Source organism: Xenopus laevis, chromosome 9_10S (assembly GCF_017654675.1).
Source record: "Xenopus laevis strain J_2021 chromosome 9_10S, Xenopus_laevis_v10.1, whole genome shotgun sequence".
In the NCBI taxonomy this organism is placed as follows: domain Eukaryota; kingdom Metazoa; phylum Chordata; class Amphibia; order Anura; family Pipidae; genus Xenopus; species Xenopus laevis.
In genome coordinates, this window is record NC_054388.1 from 38,185,938 (window position 1) to 38,204,499 (window position 18,562).

The 18,562-nt window shown below is 41.9% G+C and overlaps 1 protein-coding gene across 1 annotated transcript in view; it reads left to right on the forward strand.

The window, feature by feature from the left end:
• The first annotated feature begins 345 nt into the window (after positions 1-345).
• mmp24.S (matrix metallopeptidase 24 S homeolog) overlaps positions 346-18,562 on the forward strand; it is a 72,315-nt gene continuing 54,098 nt past the window's right edge. Inside the window, exon 1 of the mRNA XM_041578555.1 lies at positions 346-946. Within this exon, the coding sequence (XP_041434489.1) occupies positions 827-946 (120 nt within the window). The 5' untranslated portion in view covers positions 346-826. The remainder of the gene's footprint in view (positions 947-18,562) is intronic.

Below are 18,562 nucleotides of genomic sequence, written 5' to 3' on the forward strand. Positions count from 1 at the left end.
ATAAAAAAATGAAAACCAAGTGCAAATCTCAGAATATCACTCTGTACAACATACAAGTGGTGAACAACCCCTTTAAGGCTATTTGCCCTTGATTATACCCAGGCATTTTCGAAAAGTAATCAGCATTTACATAAGTGTGTATGTTGTATGAAGTGAGCGTAAAGAGTAAAGAGAGCTGTGAGGGTTTAAACAAACAGTAGGGAGGAAGGTTGCAGCAGGCCAGTAGCAGCCAGTGACTAGAATAAAGCTAATTTCTGATTGGCTGAGCGCAGGATGCTGATAGGTGGAACATGATCCCTGGCTGCTGTGCTCGAATTCCCCATCCCCAGTTCTAATATTCGTGCGCCCCCCCCCCTGGAGACATAAGCGGTGCTGCAGGTGCCCGGGATTGGCACGGTATTAGGGGTGCCCGGAGTATCAGCATCAGCTTCTCCTCCTCCCAGTCCTGCGCATCATTCTCGCTGGCTCTGCCCCCTCCTCCAATTGGCGCTCGGTGCGACTGTTACTAAGGCAGTTTCTCTGCTCCCTCAGCCTCCTCCGCCGACCCTGCCGCCGCAAGTGCGAAGCTTCTCAGTGCGACCAGTCTTACCCGACGCCCTGGCTTTTTTTGTGTGGGTGCGGGGATGGGCACAGCAAGGCCCTGGCACCCTTATGCCCTGGAATCCAGCCTCCTGAGACCGCACCCTCACTGCTCCCCCCCAGGCTGGGTGTAATGCCTCCCAAATAACCTCCCTACCCATCAGCACCACCACCTGGGGGGGCAGCCTGTCCTCCTGCCGATCTGCACATGTGATGCCCATGTAGTGCCCCCCTTCAGCCCACCGTGATGGCACAGACTGGAGTCAAGCGACAGAAAGCGCATGTTCTGGGAATCTGTATCAAAACCTGCTTTCTGCCTTTTTTCGTGGTTTCAGTCTGTGGAGAAGAGAAGTCCTTCATAGTGGAGGTAGGTCACTGCACCAAGGGGGGCAACTGATGTACTGACAGGGCAATGCTGAGCCTGCAGGGATTTGCCTATTAAATAGCCATACATTGACTATGAGTGCCCTATAGGCTGTATTTGCATTGCTGCCATTCATTGCTCTGGCTTCTGGGTAATTCCTAATTTCCCAAATCATGGGAGTGACATCGTTCCATTGTGCATGTTTGTTATAGAGCTTGATCATGTATGTACTGGGTATATATATATTTATACATATACCATACTTCAAGAAGAATCCGCACTTATAAAATAAAATAATCATTTATTAACAGAACTTCAATCTGACATTTTGGCCCTATCCAAGGCCTTTCTCAAAGTATATATAGTGAATAAAGTAGTCCCTCTTGTAAAATATAAGGATATTATAAGTTACTGAGGAGTTTCATCATCATATAAAAACACGAGGCCGAAGGCCGACTGTTTTTATACAGGTCATGGAACTCCGAGGTAACTTCTAATATCCTCATATTTTGCAACCGGGGGTACTTTATTTATTATAATACACAAGTTTTGGTGAGTCATGTGACAGAAATGACATCAGAACTCACCGTTTATAACTGGTGACATCAGAACTCACCATTTATAAGGATATAATTGACAAGATATTCATGGCTTTTGTGTATTATATTTATATATATATATATATATATATATATATATATATATATATATATATATATATATATATATATATATCCATGTCCTACTGTACCCTGCATATTATCACTGTGTATACAGGACAGCTTCTCAGGGAATGGCAGGTGCATATTTATTATTATTATTATTATTCTGCCTAGTTATTAATGGAGTAGCAGGATGATACCACCAACTGTTAGTGTGTGTGTGTGTGGGGGGGTGCAGAGTGAGATGAGGACAAGAGCCAAACGCACCATTCCAATCATAATGTTCTCAAGGCTTCTAGAGTTCTCAGCCTACAGAGTATGAGGGTTACAAATTTCTGTACATGGAAGGCTTTGGGAGGAGTACAGGGGATACAGTTGTAGTTCCCTTGAAAGCATTCTGGGCCAACCCCAAAGCCTTACATGTATAGGGCCCCTGACGGTCAAGAGGGATTGTGATGGTGGCTTTAGGCTATGCCCATTTTCAAGCAGAAAGGGGTCACATTCTGGCCTATAGAGATTCTTTTAATATACAGGTTCAATGAATATGTCACCAGTACATTGTTCATTGTCTGGGGCAGATCCCTCCTCTTTTATTCAAAGGCGAAGTTGACCCTAAAATAGACAGATCCTTCATCTTCTGATCTCTTAACCCTAAGATGTGGCTGACATTCTGACACTGTTCTTGCAGTGGCAGAGTCGTACTGGGAGGCCCGCTGCTGCTTCAGGGCCCCTGCACCCACCCCCAGGCCCCCCACCACAGCACCCCTCCGACCCCCCGCGATTACCTTTTTCTTCTTGCGACCATGGCAGGGGCCCAGTCTGACCCTGTGGAGTGGAATATGCTATCCAGTTGTTTTTACATGACAACCTTTTTGTTTATATTTTTATATGTGTTAAGCAGAAATACTCATCTTATATCCTCCCCCTCTGCTTGTTGTTTATCTACAACTCCCGGTATCCAGGGCAGTAAAGGATCCAATCAAACAAATGCTTATTGATTTTGGATATCACAGGAGAGTGACTATTATGACCACATTTCCATATAATTGTAATCTTGTTACTAGCAAAGTGAAAAGGGCAGGTTTGGTAAGTGCCTGACTACAAAAGCAGTCGCAACGCTTATCCGAAAACAATCATAAGACCTCTGTTCTAGAGTCATAGTCTGGACACCCCAGTATGAGAACTAATCTAGGAGTGTGGGGAAATTGGCATTTTGGAATAATACAAATTAATCAGGCTTGCTTGTTTCCACTGTTGTAGGGTGGCTCCGTTTTAAAAATTCTATTGTTCAGTGGTGTAACTACCAGGGGTGCAGCAGAGAGATCACACCTAGGCCAGCACCCCCTTGGGGCCCACCGGAGCCGGGATAAGTCTTATCGTGGACGGCAGGGTGCAATTTTTCGGGGTACATGCTGGGAGTGGCCCCAGCGGGGGTTTAGGTACACATCCTGCACCCGGTCCAGATGGTGGCTAGTTACACCACTGCTATTATTCAAACCTACATACCGTAATCATCAAGCCCATGTAAGTCCCGTCTGGTTAAAAGGGTGCTGCTAACCCTTTAATCAATAGATTCTTGGCCTCTCGATAGGCCTGTAGTGTCTGAATTAGTATGGCTAGACAATTTTAGGTGGGGGCCAAATGTCAAGCCTTGAAAGGCACCTGGAATAAGCACTGGTGTAGACTAACATGATACAAGCCATAATCGATCGGAAGTGTTTGCTTGCATGATATGTAAAAAGAGGGAAGATCTGCATGTTCTTTGCTCGCCCCACCACGGCTCCTTTTTTGTGATAGAAGGTTATGAGCCTGTTAGTATCAGCAGCTGCTGAACATATATGGGGTGATGATATACCCTTCTGGTAGTCCTGAAGATGTTTCTTTATTAATGGCGGATAAATGGGATTTGTGGATTAAATTAATCCGATTGCAGGGACCTACGGAATTTAGATACAGATTCATCCCAAAATAGCCTTTTTTTCTCATTAAACAGACACTGTATAAATAGACCAGTAGCAGCACTGGGACCTGGTGAGATGGAGGAGGAGGCGGTGGGGAGAAGGTTTCAGGCGAGCGAGATGCAGAACTCAGCAGTATTTGCTTAGATCTATTGTCAGGCCAAAAGGGAGAGGAAAAAATAAGACAACTGGATCAAATGTACTATCACTAATTGAAAAGAATTGAGCAGTTGCGGGGTTAAGGGGCATTAATTAAATCTTGCCTCCCCGATGGGCTTCCAAAACAACCCCACAAAGGCGAATTGTGCTTTAAGGATCACAAACGAAGACAAACCTTTGACTTTCTTAATGATCTGACTGACGTCAGAAACGACCTTAGACTTCGGTATAAAAGGGAGTTATCAATAATTCATTCTGTGCCAGCTTGATACCCCTTGTCATGTAAGCAAGGGCATACAAACAGAAAAAAAATTATTTGCTTAAAAGAAACGTAAATGAGAACCCTGATGAAATCCAGTGGGAGGTTAAAGCATAGGTAGCAAGCTTAATGGGAACTACAACTCCCATAATTTTAGTCAGATGTCCTCTAGCTGGGGGCTGAAAATCACTACATCTGGTTTAATGATTTGGAATTGGGGTTACTTTGATTTATGGGCAGAAGAGGTACTTTCCAAAAGGCCCACTGTGACAAGAAGCTGCTACTCTATATTATGACTGCAGAATTGTAACGCTCAGAGTACCAGCTGCTGGACTGTATGTATTACCAAAGATTCTATTAGGGCCATAGTTCAGCTCCCCTGTTTTCATTTCATTTTCAAGGGAGTGCAAGTCCAGCTTAGGGATAAGACAGAGGTGGGGTAGACAGGCCCGGATTTGTGGGAAGGCCACCTAGGCCCGGGCCTAGGGTGGCAGGATTTTAGGGGGGCGGCGGGCTGCCCAACCACACCCACATTGGTTCAAAAACACTGGGGATGCGCAGGAGATAAAATCTCCAAAGGTAGGGGACAGGGGGGACAAACAGCAGTGGGCCTAGGGGCGCCCGCTATGTAAATCCGGCCCTGGGGGTAGAGTAGGGTTTCCCCCTGTATGGATTTGACCCAGATAGCCTGGCTTTTAGAAGGGCTGCCCGGGTCAAGACAGTCTGCCCAGTTTTCCTTATTTTGAAAACCGGGCGATCAGCCAACGTGACGTAGCACGCCCTCCTGTAACGTCATTGACCTGCCCATGTGATGTCACCCCCTGCCCGGATCGTGAGCCACACAAAGGTGGAAACCCTAGGGTATAGAATGGTGTGTGGTGGGAAGGGGCAGGGTAGGAGGCCCATGTTGACTACACTGCCCAGGGCTAAAGGTTTTCTAAATCTGCCCTCTGACATGTTGTTTTATGAAAACCATGAGTTTTGGGGATTTCTGACTCTTGATAAATATCTATGGCACGTCCTGTCTTTTAGATTGTAAGCCCTTATGAGCAGAGCCCTCTGAGGTGCCTCTACTGGGTATTTCCAATATGGGACATTATATAATGTACACCCTCTGACAATTAAAAGGCTTAGTGCTTCTTTAAAATGACTTAGCCACTAGTAAGGCAAATGGCAGTAAACCTGCTCAGTAATTGGAAGAGGAGGCTTATGGGTGACTGTCTGAATGCACTCAGGCGATTTACACTCAACACAATAGCAAGCATTAGCTCAGCCTTTATCGATTGGAATTATGTAATCATATCTGGCCTGGGCTTTCAGGGAAAGTTAGACTTAATGACGTGAAAATGAATATGTGCTATTTGCTGTAACTCAAATTCCTAAAGAAGAAAAAAAAATGATATCACAGATCAATAATGACATCATGGTGGGTAGCCCTGGCTGGAGTTGAGCTTAGAGCCCTTTGCACGGTTAAGTAATATACAATTGTGCAGGTGACATGAGGGAATCATAATGCCATGAAAAATATCAGATTTCATTTCTTAACTTGGATCAATATTTCTGCTGTCTCTGTCTGCCTGAAGTCATAAAGCCTCCTATACTGTAGCTCTGTGTGCTGGATACTTTTGTGCCTTAGCCATTTTTTGTGCCATAGCCTTTGAAAAAGCAATTTGCGAAACGCGCGTCGGCTCTTTATTTTTAAACAAACAGTTTATGCTATTTTAGCTGAAACCTTAGGGGGGTTCTTCCTTGTAATTACCTTTGTTGGAAAACAATATTACTGGTCCTTTTTAGCTCTGACTAAGGAGATCTTTACTTTAATCTCTCCATAACAGCTAGAGAAGGTTCAAATTTGAGACCACAGTCCCAGCACTGACTTCTCCCTCTTTGTGGGGTCCCGCAGGCACCCAATGATCAGATTACATGGGACTTCTCCACCTATCCTTTTTTTCCTTTTCTTACCTTTCCACGAAATCAGAGTGACCTAAAACTTTGTTATACAAATCGATGAATTGGAAAATTCCATTAACCTGTTTGGCACTGTAGCACTTTCTAATTGGAATATAAGGTTTTTAATTGAATCCTATTGGGCACAATCATATTAGTACTGGGAATGAATGACTAGTGAATTTATATATTAACTTATTTAATAATTAATTTTACTTATTTATTCACTAATTAAATCAGCACTTAATCACTATATTAATACTTGTATATTCAATCTGTCCACAAGCCTCATCAGAGGTTATTGAATTCATTTATTTATTGCACTGGCACTTTATAGAAGTGATCATTTGGTGAGAATAAGGAATAAAGAAGCAATTTACTGCTGAGGATTGGTTCTCAGTGTTCCTTTTTGTTTGAGGGGGGATACCTTTTTCTTTTTCTCTTTTCATATGAACCTAACTGTACTGACATACGTCAGATTCCCTTTTCTATCGAATTTAAAAATATCTGTTGTTAGATCAACCTTCCTTTCAATCCGAGCCACCATACTAATCCTATCTTATTGTTAAAACACACAATTCTCTGTTCAAAAAATAGCTAGAATCTCAGCCATAAAGCAGGGCAGGACTGCTGCTTATAATGGGTATCAGATAGGATCTGTGCCACTGTGACAGAATGCTCTGTTATAAAGATATCTTGAATCTCAGCCATAAAGCAGGACAGTACTGCTGCTTACAATGGGTATCAGATATGACTTATTTTATTAGTGAAAACTTAACAAAACCAATATTACTTTCAATTCAGAAAGAAACTAAGTATTCCGACCATTTTCAGACTAAAAAAACATCACCAGTTAACAGATAAAAAGTTAATCGTTTTTCAGTTTGCAAGAGGTTTCCCATCATACTTTCTGTCCATGAAAAAGATGTTCAACCCGGCCACAAAGTTCCCATTATTAGGCCGTCACACCACCCTCCTCCCTTTCTCCATACACACAGTTTTGCATTCGCACAGGCTAAGATATAAATGATACAGATAACTTGGGTTTCCTGAAGGAAAAACACCTCTGCGTTCGAGTTTGCCAGACTTTCAAAACCAGAAACCTAGACCTCTGGAACGCTCCAAACATTTGAGGTAAGAAATCTAATTGGAGACAATGTCATCATGAACTTTCAGCAAAATTTTACACCTTTCTTTTGCTGAAGAAACAGCCTTACCTCCATATCTTTTTACCTGGGGCCCTCATCTGCATCACCAGCTAAACTTTCCACTGGATTTGGGGAAATATCTGCAGTGCCTCCTATACTTTTTTTACTCAATGGCTGTTCACCTTCTCTAGTTCTCTTTTTTGAAGCCAGTTGGATTTCCATAAGCTCAGGCTCCAACTCTCTTTGCTCTCCCTCATCCTCTGTCCCATCTTCCTTCTCCAACCTCTCTAACTTCTTTCGTTCTTCCCTTTCTGCCCTATCACCCCAGGACTCAATGTCTAGCACTGAGAATTTATTCCCAGTACTGAGTGAGAATGTAAGTACCTCTGAGCCACCTTCCCCTGGATCAAGCTGATGGGCATATTTTTTTTTTGTTTTTTTCTTTTCATAGATTTTCCAACCTTCTCCACATTATCTTCACTTGCAGCCTTAACTTCCTTCCCTTTAACCTCCTTTTCTGGCCTCTTTCCTGACTATTTGCAGGTTGTTTAGCTCTTTGCTTTTTGAAAACACCTTCCTGTGATAGGGGCAGCTCTGTGTCCTGTTCCTGTTCTCTTTCTCCTTCCACCGGCTGCATTTCCGTTTTCATTTCCCTATCTATCTCAGAGAACAGTTTGACAATATTGTGGTAGGCTTTAGGGCACCTTCTATGGGAATGGTCCATTCAGTTGCACAAATTGCACCTCACTCGGTCACAGCTTTCTGCCTCATGGCCTGTCGCATTACAAAATGCACATTTTAGAACTTTACAGGCTCTTGCCAAAAGGTTTTCAGCCCCACATTTAAATCATTGGCGTGGCTGGCTAATATAAAAGCCATGTACCTTTCTCATTCCCTATGAAGAAAGAATTGGGCAGATGATCTGGTACATTGCCTACTATTTGTAACTTCACCTGCGTGCGCCAAGCACCTGCCCAGACATTGTCTTCATCATATGTTTCAACACCAAGGCCTAGCAGGGCCTGGGCTTGTTCCATACATTCGCAGAGCTCACTGATACACCACTGCTTCCACTGGGTATCAGATAGGATCTGTGTCACTGTGACAGAATGTTCTGTTATACAGATAGCTAGAATCTCAGCCATAAAGCAGGGCAGGACTGCTGCTTACAATGGATATCAGACAGGATCTGTACCACTGTGAAAGAATGCTGTGCCAGAATCAGCAATCACCTCCCGAGCCTTTGTTACACGTGATAAACATTTGCAGTAGGATTTTTAAATTGCATGTGTGGTAAAGGGGGACCCCACGGATTATTTTTGCAGGTGGCCCAAGGAGATTAAGTTCTTTCTTTGATGATGTGTTTCTCTCCCATGCTTCACTTTATCCTTTATTCAGAGGTAGAAGCCTCTCTCTTCAGATAACTGATCCAGCCTATGCACTATTGATGCTGAGCCTCTCTGCACTCACTCTAATTTATTTATGTTCACTGACATGCAGGAGTTTGTGTTTAATTAATCTCAGCGTCTACAGGAGGGACTCCAGCTCAATATTTTCATATAGGCAACACAGAAATATAATTAGTGGCCTATTTTTTTTTAACAATTGGTTTTATTGATCTATTTATAAAATAAATGAAATACAGTGATATAGAGTGTTAGTTATCCAATCAGTGGCAATTCACTTAGTTACAGTATAAAAATGAAGGAAAGATACAGAGTTACACAAGGCCTACACATGCTATTACTTTTATCACCATTGACTATAGTTCTGCTGACTTTGTGGATTTGTGTTCATGTCCAACTAGCAAGTCATAAAAAACAGAATGAAAAAACTAACAGTGTATCTATCCATGGGAGGAAAAGAGTGGAGGGGGCAGTAATTAGGGGCCCACTGTTACAGCATTAGTATAAGGGATCCAGACAACAAAAAGGTTTGAGTGAGGCAGTAAAATTTAATAAAGGGGAAGTAAAGTCTAAAATAGAATAAGGCTAGAAATGCTGTATTTTGTATACTAAATATAAACATGAACTTACTGTACCACAAGCCTATTCAAACAAATGATTTATGCTTTCAAAGTTGGCCACAGGGGGTCACTATCTTGTAACTTTGTTAAACATCTTTGCAAGACCAAGACTGTGCACATGCTCAGTGTGGTCTGGGCTGCTTAGCGATCGTCCTAAATGATCAAAACAAGTCAAATAATATTTGCCAGAAGTCGATACAGCAAGACTGATTAAAAATCAGAATAGGCTTGTGTTGTCATGTAATCTAATGTGGATTTTATAGATTTTGTATTGTTTACTACAAACTTTCTCCAACTCTACAGAACCAATGGCTGCAGCAAAATAATCCTCCTACATAGAATCCCAGTTTATCTGTTTAAATCTGGCTCCATGATCTTTGTCCCTGCAGCTGGAGATGGAAACAATAAAGGGGATATAAAGACAAAAATAAAATCCAGTACAAATCTCTACACAGTCATCGTCTGCTCTACAGGGAAACAAACAAAGCTGCTTGAGTTCTGCATGGCTGGGAAGTAAGGTGGGGGCTCCCCCTGCAGTTCATAAATATGATTGTTTCCCTGCTCAGCAGTTAGGGACCGTCTGATAATTCCTATCCACAGCAGTAATTGAAGTGAGAATTTCACTGCATACAGTCAGGTTTCTTATAAAACGGTACACATTTTTTAATTAAAGTATATTGGAGATAGGTTTCTTTTTTATTAAATAAAGTAAAAATTTGATTTTATTTTTTTGCCTTTGCATGCCCTTTAAGAAACATCATCCCCAAATTCTCTTTTTTAAAAATATTTATATTTTATTTTCTATTTTTATTAAGACTGAACAGTTTTCTTATATACAATTTTATATATATATATATATATATATATATATATATATATATATATATATATATATATATAAATATTGTGTGTATACTATATGTATTTTCTATAGTTTTTTATAATTATTTGCCTCACCGACCCCCATCTAGAAAACAAAAGCTCTGTAAAGATACACATGTATTGTTATTGCTTCTTTTTATTACTCTTCTTTCTAGTCAGGCCTCTCCTATTCATATTCCAGTCTCTTATTCAAATCAGTGCAGTGGCATAACTAGTTGTTACTGGGCCCCATAGCAAATTCAATTTAGGGCCCCAAAATATTTATAAGTTGGCCTATTTTACCAAGATATATTAAAATTGCTAATTAATTAGGGTCTCACTGGGCCCCCTACACTCCTGGGCCCCCCTGCAACCGCAGGGTCTGCTTCCTCTATAGTTACGCCCCTGAATCAGTGCATGTTTGCTGGGGTCATTTGGACCCTAGTAACCAGATTGGCAAAATTACAAACTGGGGAACTGCTGAATAAAACTCGAAATAACTCAAAAAACATAAATAATAACAAATGAAAAGCAATTGCAAATTGTCTCAGATCACTCACTACATCATGCTAAAAGTTAATTCCAAGGCGAACAATCCCTTTAAGGCCAAATTCATGACAGGTCATGATCTATATCTTGTTAGCTATTGAAAACAAAAACACGTTTCTCCTGCAGATCGATTTGGCAGTTTCTCTCCTTGCTAGTGTTTTTGAAACAATAACAAAACAAAAAAAAATCGGGAGCTGAAATCTGGTGAGATCTATTTTACCTATTCCCCTATCATCATTTGGGGGAATGCAGATCTTTCTGTTGTTCCATTTATTAGAGCATACTGGCTTTGCTTTACCAAAGGCACGTGAACCCAAGAATAAAAGTTGTGTTTAGTTAAGAATGTGTAATTCTTTTTTTTTCCAATTGTTTTTATTGAAGCCTTATCACAGTTTTACATGCTCCTTTATGCATCAATGTCATTATTGTTACAAGTTAAACATCCATTAAGCAATAAAACATTTTGATCAATGTCAGTTTTGTTTGTGTGTTATTGGATAATATAAATGTAATATACATTCATTGTACGGGATGGGAAGGTAAGATTTGAGAAGTATTACAAGTTGGGTAGTGGTGGTCACATTTTTAAGTTCACCACTATTTCTAACAAAGTAATTGTGGGAGGCCTCTTTTATTTTCCAATTTAAACAAATATCAGCATGACAACAACATAAAGTAAATAAAAACATTTAAATCAACTGAGCCCGTTACTCACTTTTGTTGGAGGGATTTTAACAAGTCTTCCATTATCTTCAAGAATGTGTAATTCGAAGCATTTTTCCAATACACGTTAATAACATATTTTCAACCATTTTAAAGTTATATGTAATGCTATTGACAGTAGTATCTGCCTGGCTATTTATATTCTCTGAACTGCTAAAACTATGTAGCAGAAGCTGATAACAGACCTGGTGGGAAACAAACTGGATGTGTAAATACTGAGCTCTTTTTATTGCTCAGCTTATGATGGATAAGAAGCTCCCTTTCTTTCCATTTAAGGGGTGTGATATTGAACCTTCATTATTTCTAATGGCTGAAATGGGCCACTTGGTCACCTGGCAGACATCTCTAATCTATATTGAGCAAATAAGATAGTGAAAATGATATATAAATGCTATTGATTTCTCTGTGGCAGAAGGAGACAAGGTTATGGCTGTATGGGACAGCATATTCACGACCCCAGCATTCTCCTCATTAAAACTCTACTTATCTTGAATTTTTAGAGCAGATTGAGTAGGCAGGTTATTGGTCCATGTACGGCTCTGCCCAAAGGAAAGATATTTCTCAAATTAGAATATTCCATTGGGCATTAGCCTATTGGTGAGGTCCTCTCTGCATGGGTCATCATTATCCAGTTGTAGGCAAAAGATTGGATCAGCCCTACTAGGGAAAGATTCTCTTGTATGGTGACCTCACAAGCCTGTGCTTTACTGTTTGGAATAGTACAGGCAGTACAGTTATATGTGGGTTTTAGCTGTGACTCACTACAATACAAAGAACTATTCTGTGCCTCTAACTGGCACTCGTACATTTTTCTTTTCTCAGAAATGGATTGTTTCACAGAGAACATCAGGTCATAATCCCACTTAGCAAGCAAGCTGTTGCCTTTTTTGAACTACATCAGCATTAGTGATGGGAGGGCCAGCCTGATACCCGCAGGCACCTCTGGTCCGGGTTGAGTTCTTCTTCCTGCTCTCCCTGCCCTGCCACCTTGCACTGCTGGTCTGCCGGCTTCCAACTTCCAACTTCCGGCTTCCTTTTTTTTATAAACGCACACCTTATCTCCCGCCCCTTTTTGTGGGGTGGTGCAAGGCAGGAGGAACCCCTGTATGGTAGCTTAATTTTTAAAAGGAAGAATTTGGTTAACATAAGATGGGAAGGAGAAAAATTACCAGGTAGCTGCTATGTGTGACTTAACCTGATAAAAGAGTCCATGGGACTACTGCTGATGTGTTTGCTTTTATAGCAATTTCTGATGTTGAATTTGAAATAAGTTTTAAATTATCTGAAGGACTTGACAAATTTTAGAATCTGTATCAAGAAAAGAAAACATCCTCAGTATGGGAAGGGTTTAGGGCAATTCCAGTGTCAAAACCAGAAATTAAGACTGTTATGATCACCTTTAAAAATGAGTCTGTCCCTCCTGAAGATGTTTTGGTTTGGTTGGGAAGACAATGTTATGTCTTCATGCCTTTAAGACCAATTTACAACGAGGAAGGATTCTGGGTGGTGGGCTGGAAGGCTCAAGCTAAACTGAAAATGAATAATAATGTGACACAGCATCTTCTCAATTCCTTTTTATTGGGAAGGAAAGGGGAGTTTTGATCCAGGGAAACCTGGTCAGTGTTTTAAAAGCCATCAAGAAGGCATTTGACAAATGATTGTTCTTTGAAAGTATGCACAATGTTTGGAGCCCAGGGGCATACAAGCGAATAATGTGATAAAATATGGTGTAACCTTTGTGCTGAACTGGGCCATACATATCAACGCATGGCATAATATTGTTAGAGGTTGTATTTGTAACACCAAATACAAACCAAGTAACAGAGGGGAAGAGCTTAGAAGGCAAAGCAACATAGTCATCGCAACTGTGGCATAAACACTGGAGAATTTTCAAGAAAATTTCATATAGAGGACAGATGAAAGCGTGTGAAAGAGGCCATTGATAACCAGGACCGCCATCAGAAATCACAAGGCCTCATACGACAAAATTTCCTGGGCCCCCTTGGCTGCGCCCACCGCAAGCCCCACCTACAGGTCCGCCCCCCACCACACAGTAAAAAAACAAAAAAAATATTGGTGGCTAGGGTTCCCACATGTTAATAAAAAATAAAAAGATATTGGTGGGCAGGGCCCCCCATAAAAAAACATTTGTGGCCAGGGCCCCCCCCATTAAAAAAAAATTGGTGGCTAGGACCCCACATGAGAAAAAAAAATTGGTGGCCAAAATTGGTGGCCAGGGCCCCCCCACATTATAAGAAAATTGGTGGCCAGGGCCCCTTAAACGTCCATGCCTTCCCGAAGTCAGCAGCTCTCAGAAAGATGGGGGGCCCGGCTAATCAAGTAAGTGTGGCATGGCCGGGCCCCCCTTACCCTCGGGCCCCCTACAACTCTCCCCCCCTGCCCCCCCCTGATGGCAGCCCTGTTGATAACAAAGTGGAAAACCATCCTTGAACAGAGGAGGGGGCTTGTGACACCATTTGTCATCAACCTACAATGTTGCTTTGACATCCTTACCATGGTGACTTCACAATAATTCACACTTTCAGTCATGTACATTGAAAGATTAACATCTGCCTCAATGAAAATCTGTGAGTTTCAGCCAACACTTTACTGAAGTTCAATGGAACCATTATGATTGGGTGTGTGTGATTTTACTACCCTCAAGGGTATAAATGCCGGGGAATTCCCTACCAATTCAGTTGAACTAAAGAAGCTACTTGGATGAGTGGTGAATTGTTTTCAAGAAAAAACTCTACGGGCACATTCACTAACCTCTGAAAATTCGCCAGCGACGGATTCGCTCACATTGCAACACTTCACCAGGCGTAGATTCGCCAGGACAGCGCTAATTCACTAAAATCTGAAGTTGCGCCCAGGGCGCCGAATGCTGGTGAAGTATCGCTAGTGTTACTGCGGCAAGCAAAACGAAGTTGTGATAGCGTTGACTAATTTGCATACCGCGGGAATTTAAAGTTGAATGGAGGTATATGTTGCAGCAAATACATAACACTACACAAGCCCAGGGAAGCTTAAAGGAGAAGGAAAGCCCCAGGGCGCAAAACCCCTCCCCCTCCCCTGTGTTGCCCCCCCTCCCTCCTCCCCCCTGGCCTACCTGTCCCCCTGGGCAAATGCCCCTAACTTGTTACTCACCCCTCTGCGCAGGTTCTGTCCACGGAGTTCACAGTCGCCATCTTCTCCCACGCGCGTCTTCTTCCTGCTCTGACCGGCGTCTTCTGGCGCATGCGCAGTAGGAACAGGTACCGGTACAGCTCTACTGCGCATGCGCCGAATGTCACGAAGTTTTCCAATTTCACTTCGTGACATTCGGCGCATGCGCAATAGAGCTGTACCGGTACCTGTTCTTACTGCGCATGCGCCAGAAGACGCCGGTCAGAGCAGGAAGAAGACGCGCGTGGGAGAAGATGGCGACTGTGAACTCCGTGGACAGGACCTGCGCAGAGGGTGAGTAACAAGTTAGGGGCATTTGCCCCGGGGTACAGGTAGGCCAGGGGGGAGGAGGGAGGGGGGGCAACACAGGGGAGGGGGAGGGGTTTTGCGCCCTGGGGCTTTCCTTCTCCTTTAAAAATAGACTTGTTATATTGCCCTACACATGAGCCCAATGTATAGTTTATGTGCCATATGTTAGGAAATGTAGGGGGGAAGCCGGGTACCCCAGAAAAAATTTACGATCTTTTGCAGCCTATCACCCTGAAAAATGAAAAGTCGCCAGCGCCTGACGCAAGAGGTAACGTTCAGTAAAATCCGCATCTTAGTGAATTTGTGAAGTAACGCTCTTTTGCCAGAGCGAAACGTCGCCTGGCGTAGGAGTGCGAAGTAGCACTAGAGTCTATCTCCTTCGCTAGCAAAGTTACGCCAGTGACCATTAGTAAATCAGCGAAGTACTGAAATGAAATGGCGAATTTCTCTGTTTCTTTTTCTGGCTGTTCAATGCAGAGAAAATAGGGACTTTCCAGTATAAATGAGGGACTGCAGGTTGAGCTGTCAAAAGAGGGACTGTCCCTCCGAAAAAGGGACAGTTGGGAGGTATGATAATTTCCCAGTATCCCTAGAGCAGGTACAAATCTTGGTATTCAAATTTTGGGAGAAATTGTTAAATTGGGAAGAGAAATTGGATACTGTATGTATGTTTCTTACAGTATGTGTTTCCCTTGCCAAAATCTCTTTACGCTCGCATCTACAGTCTGTTCTTTCAGATGCTCTTGGGAAATAGACTGAAACCTGTAAAAAAAGAGGGATAACATTCCTGCTAATGACGTGCGGGCCGACCAGATACCCGCCGGACCCGCGGGTCGGGCGGATTCGGGTCGACCTCGCACTGCTCCCTGCCCCCCACCTTCAAATGCCGGCTTCTGACTTCCAGGTTCCGTGTCTGCTCGCCCTGCTCCTTTTGTGACGTCATCGGCGGGGCCGCGCGGGTCTATAAAAGAAGCTTGGGTGCAGGCGGGCGCGGGTTGGAGCAGGGCGGGTTATGGTCGGGTGCACTTATTCCTGCAGATGAAAGAGGGAGGGTTAGAGAGTGTTTGTCCAATCTCTTTTATCAGAGACTGGGTGGAGGGTGGTAGAATGAAGGGTGTCTGGATTGGGGGGTGGTTTTCTGGAGCACATCTTTATAAAATTGCTGAAAAGGTGAAATTTAAGTTTTAGGCAAATGGAAAGCCTTTTGTAGTAGGCAATTATATGAATTGTTACTTAATTCCTTTCGTGTTTCTGTGTTGAGTTGAGGAACTATCCTACCGTGACGATGAAAGATTGTATCAAATTTATTAATGGCCATAGGCTTCCTGCAAAATCTTTTGACAATGCATTGTTAGTGTAACATCTCACCCTGGTGGTCTAGTGGGCTGGCAGGGACGCCCGCCGCTCCTCCGGAGGGGACACCTGCCGCATGGTGCCTCTTCCTTGTAAATGCTGGTTCCTAGGGTGCTAGGTTTTACGTGCCAGGCGCGTGACATCCTCACGTTCATTTGGCGAGATATTTAAAATGGCTTTGCACCCAAACTCATTGCCCGTTGTTAGGTCTAACCTGTTAGTATCCTGGGAGCGATTTCTGTCTTGTTTGATTCCAGTTTTGACCCTTACCGGTCTGACTATTCTGAACTCTGCCGATATTGACTCTTGCCTGCCTGACTATTCATATACATATGAATAAAGAGTATATGGGCATTTGAATAATTAGCACTCTTTTGAAAAAGAGACCCTATATATAATTGTTTTGGTCCTAGGGTATTTTTTTATGGATAATTATGTGACATGAGGCAAGTAAATACCTTCAGAAGCTTTATGTTGCATGTCTTACAAGTGAAGGGCTTTTTGGCTCCTTTTAGCCTATTTCACCCTAACCAGGCTAGGTTCTCTGCTTCGATACGATTTAATAAAAGCTGGATGTCTTGTTTTGTTAAAATGTATTTTATTAATAAAAATTACTATTTGATATCGATTGTAGGATACAGTCCTGCACTGCTTTATGGCTGAGATTCTAGCTATCTTTATATAGAGAATTCTGTTACAGTCACTGGCTGCCATTTTGTAATAGGAAGTCAACAGAAACAAGTCACTGGACTACCAGGAAATGAACTTAGCAAGCACACAATTCAGACTTTTAAAGCCATAGTTTCACTACTGACCTACCTCACTCAAAATTACATAAGGTTCTTTTATTATGATAACAAAGTTATCCCCTTTTTAGTATTCCAAAGATACAGTATCAAAAAAATGGTTTGGAGATTGATTGTGCGACTAGAAGCCATTATTTCGCCATCTCAACTACTAGCCTGGCTCTGCGCTTTTGTGTACAAAATAATTATGGAGCCGTCATTAGTCACACAGACAACTATACTGTAAGTAGCTTATATTCTGCCTGAAGAGCTCCTGCGAAGAAGAGATCTTTATTGATTTTTTTACAAGGTAGGAATCAGTGAGGCATTTTCTGTAAGGATGATGGAAAATTACCCAGGAAGATTCTTAAACTCAGAAGTATTATTAATTTGCTTTCACCTGCTAAATGGTTTTGTAACTTTTTGCCAAGGTGGGTTTTTTACCTTTAATGAAGGATTTAAAGAATTTTAAGAAGGGGCTCATTCCTGAGCACAAGTGTTGTGCGCAACATGCAATTTTGAATGCATTTTTTAACCTACAATGCAGAGTTTGCCCCCTTAATTGCAGCACAATTGCGGTCGCTAGGAGTAGATGCATCCGAGATACAGTACATTTGAGAAATTGGCTGGTGCACAGTGTCAATATGAAGTCAGTATGTAGATGCCCCACAAACAGTATGTGAACTCTGTTGGGAGGCTCCTGTATTTAAGCTCCAAAGATTGCTGCGTGTATGTGTGGGGTGGTTCTTACTAGTCCCCTGCCCGGTCTGCCTGCCCACATACACTAAATATACACATCAACATCCATTTTAATCAAACTTTGTGAAATTTGTGCTGCAGGCTTTAAAAATCCCTAGGGGAAGGTGAAGATATATATATATATATATATATATATATATATATATATATATATATATATATATATATATATATATATATTCCTTTACTTTCCAGACACCTCTCCAACCTTTTTCTGAGTGTATCACTTCAAGGTGCCAAAATGACAATTAGCAACGCTATCGCCTATTTACTAAAAGGCGAAGAAGACAGTTCACTAGCAGAGAACTCTTGCTCTGTTTCACCAGGCGAATTTTCGTTAATCCACATATTTATCAAAATGGACACTTTCCAATACGTTACCCTTCACCTGGTTCTACCTGATTCTCGTACCCACGGGTGACATAGAGAAACGCAGAACAGGTTAATGTAAGGAGGTACTGTATATGGGAGCTCAAAGTGGTAAATGGCACATCAGCCAAGTGAACTATTAGTAATACTAAACCAATCTTTTGTAAAATTGGACCCCTTAATGGGTTTATCCCTCTTTTATTTCTTTTTTTGGATCTTCAGTAAGATTCAGCCAGGAGGTTTATATTGCTCAGATGGATTTAATAATTTAATATGTATAGATATATATATATATAAGGGGAATAATCTGCAAAGATCTTTTTGATCTCCCTAACAGTGTCTTGGAATTACAGCAAGAAGTGCTTAAAGGAGAAGTAAAGCCTTACTAAAGAAGTAGCTAGAAATGTTGTACATTATATTTTGGGCTTCTGTACCAGCCCAAGGCAACCACAGTCCTTTAACAGTAAAGATCTGTCTCTCCAAAGATGTCCCAGTAGCTCCTCATCTTCTTTTCTGCTGATTCACTGCACATGCTCTATGCTGATGTCAATTACTGAATTTAGGGACAATATGTGTACAATATA